Source organism: Phaenicophaeus curvirostris, chromosome 27 (assembly GCF_032191515.1).
Source record: "Phaenicophaeus curvirostris isolate KB17595 chromosome 27, BPBGC_Pcur_1.0, whole genome shotgun sequence".
Lineage (NCBI taxonomy): Eukaryota > Metazoa > Chordata > Aves > Cuculiformes > Cuculidae > Phaenicophaeus > Phaenicophaeus curvirostris.
In genome coordinates, this window is record NC_091418.1 from 626,107 (window position 1) to 634,277 (window position 8,171).

Below are 8,171 nucleotides of genomic sequence, written 5' to 3' on the forward strand. Positions count from 1 at the left end.
TTCAGCTGAAAGAGGGGAGATTAAGATGAGATCTTAAGAGGAAATAAGTGAGTACCTCACACTGTGCGAGAAAAACTTGTCTCTTGGTAACAGTAACTTAACTGTTGACTGCTGGCAAAGAGTGGAAGTTGAGGGAAAACTCATTGATAGTCATGGAATTGCTTTTGTGAGTGTGGGACAGGGATCAGCTCCCTCAGATTGCGTTGGTGTTCGTAAAGCTGTGCATCCTGCACAGACAGCTGTGGAGCTGCAGTTATCGGCACCACACGCAGGCAATTGGAGGAGGGCTCAGCCCTGGCGCAGTGCAGCGACTCTTTGGGTTCCTGCTCTTCCACTGTGTGCGTAGCTCTGTGAAAGCACATGAAACCTCCTCTGGCTTCTGAACCGACACAGCAGCTTCCGTGGCTCAAAGCTTGCCCATCTGCATGGCTGGGGTCGTCCCAGTCCCCACAGCAACAACTCAGTCAGGTTTAGCTCTCTGCCACTTCTCTTTCACTTGAAGAAATCCTATCCCATTACACCTTATCAACGAGACAAACTTTCCCCCTGGTGGTGATGTTCTGGCTTTCAAGTGTTCAATGACTCAGGCTGGCTGCGGAAGCCCAGTTCATGCTCTTTAAAACAGGGAGATTTTTCCCTTGGGTAGCTCTTCGCACTAACCTCGTGGGAATTCCATCTCTATTCACATGCTTCAGCCATAAGACAGAAATCACCTGCATTCTTTTACTTCTGGAACATTTGTATCCAGCCCCTGATGAGGGGCAAAATGCTGTTTGGGAAGCAGAATGTGTTTGAATAGCAGCGACTATCAGTGCCAGCAAGGAGAGGAGGCTCCTGCCACACAGACAGCAGCCAAAGGCTCTTCCATCTCAGCAAAGCCATGGCTACTGCTAACCTCTCACCTGTGCAACAGAGACACCAGTGACACGTGAGCAATGGGGTTATTTTATTGAAAGAATGCGTTCTCCTTCACTCACCACCACATACAGACATGCAGCAGGGATGCTGGCTGGGCTAACGAGGCAGGGGTGCGGGTATAGAGCTACGAATGCTGTACAATGATAGCTGCCGTCCGCAGGCTGTGGCTGCGCTGCTGTGAAAGTTGGGAGTCACAGTTAAAGTGCTGATAACACCCAGCCTTGAGCTGACTGGCTTTGGGAGTGGGACGGTTCTCAAGGCTGTCTGACCTCTAGAAAAGACGTTTTATTTTACTTAGCACCAAGTCTAGCATTAATTTTACAGTAAGTATAAATACACGTATTTAAAATCCATGATGTAATTTCTAAACTTTTATAGAGGACAAAGTAAAAAAACTAACAAATGCTAAAAACAGATCCTCATAATCCTCCTATGGAGTCTACCAAAACCAAGCCAGCCCTGGAGTGTGCAAAGAATCATTTTGTACGGTACCAGCAGTCAGAGTGCTTGCTGATGTACAGCTCTGAGCCTGAGAAGGTTTAGCCAAGTCTTCCATCAGACTTGGGAAATGCCTGTGGGTCCCTAACCTGTTCCCTCATACAACCCACTGGGATTCTAAAACTGCAAGGCTCTGCCATTCTTAACAGCCTCTGACACTAGCTGCAGCTCTTGCTGATGAGTGCAAATACTCATGTCGTGGAAGCTGCCCTCTCCACTGCTCTGCTCTCCTCCAGCCATGGAAGGTGCCCTCTCCACTGCTCTTCTCCAGCAAGTTCTGTCTTCCTGAGCAGTTCAGTTCAACCACAGCACTGAGGAGAGCACTGGTCCTCCCTTTGTGATGGTTATTCTCCTCGGTACAAATGTCATCGCTGAATACAATGGCTCCATGGGTCATTCTGCACTCTGGTTATTGGTTAAACCACGCTAACCAGGATCAAGAGCTCAAGCTTGCAAAGCTGCAGCAGCAGGGTAAGCTGCAAGCCCTGGATGTGCGGGTGTGCTCCTGCAGAGGACTTCCAACTCCAGGACAGGCTTCACTGGACTTCCAGCCTATCCCATCCCACACGCAGGCCTTTATGACCATGAAAAGCTGCCTTTCCTAAAGTCTGAGAGCACAAACGCTGCCTGGCACCAGCACAGACAGCAGTATCGTTATTAAAATCTTTACAACATAAGTTAAAGTGGCAGGGATCCAGTACAATGAGCCATCGGTGCCATCCCCACAGTCCTAGCACAGCCTGGCTTGGAACAGACGGAGAGGACCCTGAGGGCTACTGACACCTTGTGTCCAGCAGCTTCCTGGAAAATCACCTTTCCCTGTAAGGAGGTGCAGAGATGAAAGCTCTTCCCTCCCAGTGTTAGTGTGTCCGTGCTGGCTCCAGGCTAGACTCCGTTGGCACCGGCCTTGCTGCTCTGAGACGCTTCCATTTTAGTCTAGGTGTGAGCAGAAGCGCAGATTTTAGGCAATATGAATATAAATGCTTCTCAAAATTAAAATACTTTTCTGAAGAAGGTATCTTCCCTTCCACTAAGAGAAGCTGCTCTGGAGAATAACAGCTGATTAAGAACAAAGTGCTTCAGAGACAAGGCGCATTCTCCTGTCGGTTAAAGTCAGTCTGGACTCCCTGCTGCCTCAAGTGGGCAGCTACATCAAAATAAGATACCCCCGGAAAAAAAATGGGCAGAAAAAAAGGCAAGTTTGAGAGACACAAATGGCACCTAATGCTACAGCAGTTCTGACAGAAGGCTGGTCTATCCTCACAGTCTAAAGCAGGTTGTTAAGGAGGAGCACAAAGCATGGACCTACAGGTAATTCCCCACAGCACTCTGCTGCCTCCCCCAGTCTGACTGCAGTCTCGCAGTCCCACGTGGCAATTTTTGTATTTAACGGCCCTAGATGCAGATCTCATCCACAGCTTCTCCAGTCGCACCTTGAACTTGGCACCCAAAGCATCCCATAGCACCAATTTCCAGTTTGTCTGCAATTTTGTGCAGAACAATCCCTTTGGAAAGCAGAGAGACTGTGAAAAGCTTACCTCTCTCGGGGGAGGCTGAATGGACACTGTGGAGATGGGCAGTTTGTCTGTCAGCTGAGATACAAAGTCTTCATTCTTTAAGGAAAAAGCAGCTTCAAGTCACAGCACCCTCTTGGAAAGCAAAGCTCTAGCTACACCCCATCCCATCCCCTCTCCTTTCTGAGCAAGGCTATTCCTGCATGTTTGTGAAAGCCGTGTGTCAGCATTTCTATCATTTCCTCTACGCAATTTCACAGGGCTGTGTGGAAATCTCTCTAGCAGTGGACACAACAGTCGCCTTCAATGTCTGCACTGCTTTTATCAGCTTGGACTAATCCAAGGAGTTCGCTTTAGCTTTAGCTTTCTTACCCTAGGTGTTTTGGACTACTCAGCCCAAGTTCTCCGGGAGAGCTGAAAACAAGTCACCTTTAATTGGCTCCTCTGAGCTAAACATGCCTGGGTTGAAGTTGCTTTATTTGCATAAATAAAGCAACTTAAAAGGTCCAAGCGCATCTCTGCTGGACACCAGTAACATGGTGTTGAATAACCAGCTGTCACCAGCCGGACAAGATGTGCCACAGCAGCTCTTGGTGCCCTTTCGTTGTCTCGTAACTCAGACTATGCAGCTGTGAGGCTCTTGGGCAAAAATGTATGTGCAGTGGAAGAACATGAGCTCATGTGCCCTTCACACGCTGGTTTCTCTCTACCCTCTCTGCTTCCATGCTCTTCCCAAGGATTACAGCGCTCCACACTTATTTCCCTACTTGTAGACTGCTATTTTCTAACCTTTCTTCCCTGCACAACAGGGGCAGGATCCACCAGGGTCTCTTGACCTTCAGGAACAGATGTCGCCGTTTCAGCAGCTTTGCCTCTCTATGGAAGAACACAGAGTTCAGTACGGTTACAGCTTCAGTCCGATCAAAGAACCAGATTCACATCACAGTCCTTCATTTTTATAATGTGTAATGGTTAAACCATTAACATGAAAGTTTTATTCAAACAACTCACCTTATTTTGTGGAATGGGAACAGATTGTGGCTTTACATCTATTAAGTATAAGGCACGGGAAAGCAGAAGCAGAGAAGGTGGAACGTTCTCTTTTAAATGCAGATCCAGCCACTGTTAGAAGAAAACAGAAGGAAGTTATTTCACAGTGGATCTACTTCAGTACTTATTAATAAGCACTCTTTTCCCTACAGATCTTAAAGCTATCTTGAATTTGGCTAATACAGTTTTAAATTACCATAATGAGAAGAAACTGTTTTGAAGTGTAAGGAGTATCATATGGAAAACACTCCAGAGAAGAGGTTTCCAGCTACCAGCGAGGTACCAACATCACCACCACCAACATTGAAGCGAAGTACTTTGAGTTATCTACAGATACAAACTGCAGCACCTGCAGCAGCATCTGTAACCTGTTTGAACACTTATAAAAGACCAGTGTTGGCTTTGCTACAAGTCTCTGAAGCTTAAAACATATTCGACCCTTCCACTTCACCTTGCTTTTGGCTGGTCCTGATGCTACTTGGTTTTCCCTTTAGTCAAAGACATAACCTGGATACTTCATGGCTCAAAGCGTAGCCACACATGTAAGGATCCATCTGGAAACACCTGGATGAGCTCCTAGTGCAAAACTTCCCTGCTCTATCTGAATATTCCATTCTGTCCTAGCAGAAACCTCGTCAAATGAGACCAGAGCAGCGCATACTTGCCTGTCCAAGCTGTTCTTTTAGTTGCTCTTCCGAGAGACCCAATGACCGCATTCCTCTGGCTCTGCATGCACTCTGCAGCTCAGACACACTTAGGCCATTGACTCCTTCCCTGGCAATCATCTGAAATGAAGAGGAACGTCTAAGCCAAAACCATGATGAACTTGAGCTTGAGTCCAAAGGAATGCCTGTTTAGGTCACTGTGCATAAAGTCATACCAACGCATCGCTGAGACAGACCTGGCTTTGTACACAATTCACCCTGTCCTTGGAAGCTGCCAGTCTTCAGCTACAGAAAAACTTTGATCCCGATTACTTCCCCTCTGCCTGGTACTGGGAATTTCACTTTTACATGTGATCCTACAGGTGTGAAGAAGTCATTCCAAGACAGGTAACCCTGAGAGCTGTCAAGACTCTAGGCTTCAAAGCTGAAGCTTCCGAGCTGGTCACTTCTTACCAGCAAGGTTTTCCCATCTCTTCTGTGTCCTAATAGGATTTTTAACACCATTTCAGATCACAGGTCCAATGCACTCATAAAAAGTTAGGAAGATGAACTCCCATTCTGTTTCTTTCTGTAATCTCTCATGGGAATAATCACACTCCCATCAATATTAAGCTTTAAGGCGAGGACAGAGCGTGGGCAAGTGACACATGCCTTACGCAGTGGAGGCAGTTGGTGATTCAGAGGGCAGAGCCTGAGATGGCGAGATGCGTGTGTCCCACCAAAGCAGTTATGACTGCGCTATTTTAAACTTACTTCGTCATCTGCCTTGATAGTTCTGAGTCTCAGCAGAAGCTGAAAGCGGAGCAGGTTGTTGGTGCCGATGGGCTGCAGCTCAAGCAATTTGCAAAGAGCTACCAGTTGCGACCGTTCCAAGTGCTCCAGTGTCAGCTCATCCTCAAACAGCTTGGAGAAGCGTACGATCTCCTGGGTGCTGGGCTGATGGCCAGTGTAACGGATCTAGGGGAAGCAGAGGCATCAGGGCCAAAAGCCAAACTACACCAGTCACAGCTTGCGAATCCTCTTACCCCCCTGAGGAAGAAGCCCTTCCTGTTCCTCATACTGATGTTCCAGTCTCTCAATGGAAACAGAATGATATAGTAAGAAGGCCAAAATGAAACAGTGTTTTTCAGTAGCTGCTTAAAGAATTCACCGGGGTAAAGCTTACACTGTTGCTCCTGGATGGCAATGCTTGTTTGCATAGGCAGCTCTGAGAGCTGGGATCACTGCTAGCTCCCCAGGTATCAGCTGCAAGGGGGGATCCAGGGAACAAGAATACCCACAGGAGAAGCTCTGTGCTGTCAGATCTCTACAGCCTTTGTACAACACCCATGCTCTCTGCCTAAACCAGCAGCAGTAAAGCTGGTCTGAGTCCAGTCACTGCCATCCGCAGTGCGGCCCCTTTACCTGGTGCACATAAGAGGAGAATTGTTTCCCTTGTCCTGTATCCGCTTTGTTCCTTTTGGCCATCTCTGTAATCGTCTCCCGCAGGAACTTTGCCAGCTCCAGCTTTGCATTTAATTTCTTTTTCTGCTTTTCTTCCTTCATTTGGGAAAGAAAGAAAACACAATTATAAATTCCACTTGAAAATTGGCAGGGAGGGGATTCTTGGAAAGAGATGAAATAAGACATCAGTACTGAGAGTAAGCAGGCCTTGGCTACTGGGAAAATGAAACTGCTTTGCACTTTCCTGCTGATCCCTGTTCACATGACAACCTTCAACTTCTGCTGTGCTGCCTACGAATAAGGTAGGAATGCCGGACTCAGGTATGTGAGTGAGGCCAGTACTTGTTCACAGCAACAGGCAGGAAACAAGAGCTCCTTATGCAGATGTTCTAACAAGCTGGAGGCTACTGCTGCATCTCCAGAAATGACACAAACCCTTTTTGATTCAGTCTCAAATGTCGAAGGCAGCATTTCAGGAAAGAGCTTCAGGAATACAGGTAACAGGAACTCCATGAAGGGGACAATGATGAACACCAGGAAGGGAACCAGCCGGAAGAGATCTGCGCAGGTTCTTAGCAGCTGCATGGAGAAAAGCACAGCAGAAATTAGTACTCAACCAAGCACAGACAACCAAAGCAGCATGGAAATTGAGCAGTTCTAGTCGGACTAGAGCTTAGAGGGCTTCTCCAGTCTCTGTGAATCTATAGTTTTGTCAAGGTGTTGGTGTGCCTGTCACTTACCCTTCGTCTCTCCCTCCGTGTGAGGACCTGGCCATGTAACAGCCTCCACACCATCCTGGCAGCCACCTTGGTGTCAATCCAGAGCAGGTGGAATCCATTGTAATAGTGCTTCAGTTCATCCACGATTCTCTGGCGTAAAGGCTTCTTCCCCAGGGGTGTCTCTATGGCTTGTTCTGTTGGGGTTTTAGCCAGCTTACTGCCCTGGTTTACGGCACTGCAGCGGGGCAGAGGTTTGTCCTGGAGCTCCTGATGCAAGCAGGCAGCTGTGTGAAATGCTGGCACAGCTCTAGGCAGTGAGGGAGGCAGGGCAGGGCCCAGCCATGCATGGTGCAGCAGTGGCCAGTTGGCTTGTGAGCAAGTCCAGTGGAAATGAGAACCCAGTAGGTGGACAAAAGCAGCTGCTGGAGCGTACGGAGGACTGGAGTGCACAAGGAGGTGGGAGCCTCTGAAACTGGAGAGGGATTTAAGAGAAGAAGAGGGAGTTGTGGCCAAGGTACCAAGCATTACACAAAGTTAATGTTCTTCGTGCCAAATGAATCTCATTAAACTGATCTTGTGGTTGCCCCAGTACTTCTCTCTCCCCCCGAGGACCCCCATACCCTTTCTGTCCCCTCCTTCTCTCCGAGGACCCCTGCCTTCCCTCCTCCCCCGGGGTCCCTGACCCCCTCTACCCCCTCTCCCTCAACAAGGGCCCCCGTCCCCTCTCCTCGGCCCCTGAGGACCCCCCCCCCATCTCCTCTCCCTCCCGCCGGGGTCCCCTCTCACCTCGCCCGGACCAGCCCGCGGATCGCGCCGCACCCGCAGGCAGCCATGGTTCGCGGTGTCACCGCCCCCGTCCCTCACAGCCACCGCCGGGGGGCGGGGCGGGGACGGGCCAGCAGCGCTGACGGCGCCCCGGGCAGAGCCGGTTCCCGGGGCCCAGGCCCTCCCCGCTCCTCCGGGCCGGCCCCATCGCGCCCCACCCGCGCCGCTCTACCCGCCGCGCGCCGCTCTATGGTTCCCCAGCCGCGCCCTCCGGCGCCGGCCAATCAGAAGGGCCGGAGCGCGGCGCGGCCCGCCGGCCGCCCAATGGGAGCGCGGAGGGGGCGGGGCCGACTGGCTGCGGGGACGTGCGGGGCGGCAGGCGGCGGCGCGGTGACGTCACGGAATGGGGCGTGACGTCACCCCAGGGCGTCAGGGCGTCATGGAGGGAGTTGGGCTGGAATCACAGAATCACAGAATAACCAGGTTGGAAGAGACCCACCGGATCACCGAGTCCAACCGTTCCTACCAAACACTAAACCATATCCCTCAGCACCTCGTCCACCCGTGCCTTAAAAGGAAGGGGCCTCAAAGCCCATCCA

General features: G+C 50.1%; 1 protein-coding gene across 2 annotated transcripts; it reads right to left on the reverse strand.

The window, feature by feature from the left end:
• Positions 1-931: 931 nt before the first annotated feature.
• LETM2 (leucine zipper and EF-hand containing transmembrane protein 2) lies at positions 932-7,720 on the reverse strand. Of its 2 annotated transcripts, none has more exons than XM_069877504.1 (10): positions 7,594-7,720; positions 6,829-7,279; positions 6,524-6,667; positions 6,050-6,184; positions 5,399-5,602; positions 4,646-4,765; positions 3,942-4,052; positions 3,720-3,806; positions 2,955-3,029; positions 932-1,189 (listed from the first exon to the last, which is right to left on the reverse strand). In XM_069877504.1, exons 1-10 carry the CDS (start codon positions 7,638-7,640, stop codon positions 1,043-1,045), a joined length of 1,521 nt encoding a protein of 506 aa, XP_069733605.1. In that variant the 5' UTR covers positions 7,641-7,720; the 3' UTR covers positions 932-1,042. The 2 variants fall into 2 exon arrangements, with proteins under 2 accessions (XP_069733605.1, XP_069733606.1); XM_069877505.1 differs by having other exon boundaries at positions 1,049-2,352; positions 7,594-7,718.
• Between the last annotated feature and the right edge of the window lie 451 nt (positions 7,721-8,171).

Bases quoted from the DNA above. Each gene is read 5' to 3' on its own strand.
- LETM2 (XM_069877504.1), bottom strand. From the start codon at position 7,640: ATGGCTGCCTGCGGGTGCGGCGCGATCCGCGGGCTGGTCCGGGCGAG. The intron at 3,807-3,941 runs GTGAGTTGTTTG...GTTCTTCCATAG, and splicing joins TTCCCATTCCACAAAATAAG to AGAGGCAAAGCTGCTGAAAC. The intron at 3,030-3,719 runs GTTAGAAAATAG...TTTTCCTTAAAG, and splicing joins CTGTTGTGCAGGGAAGAAAG to AATGAAGACTTTGTATCTCA.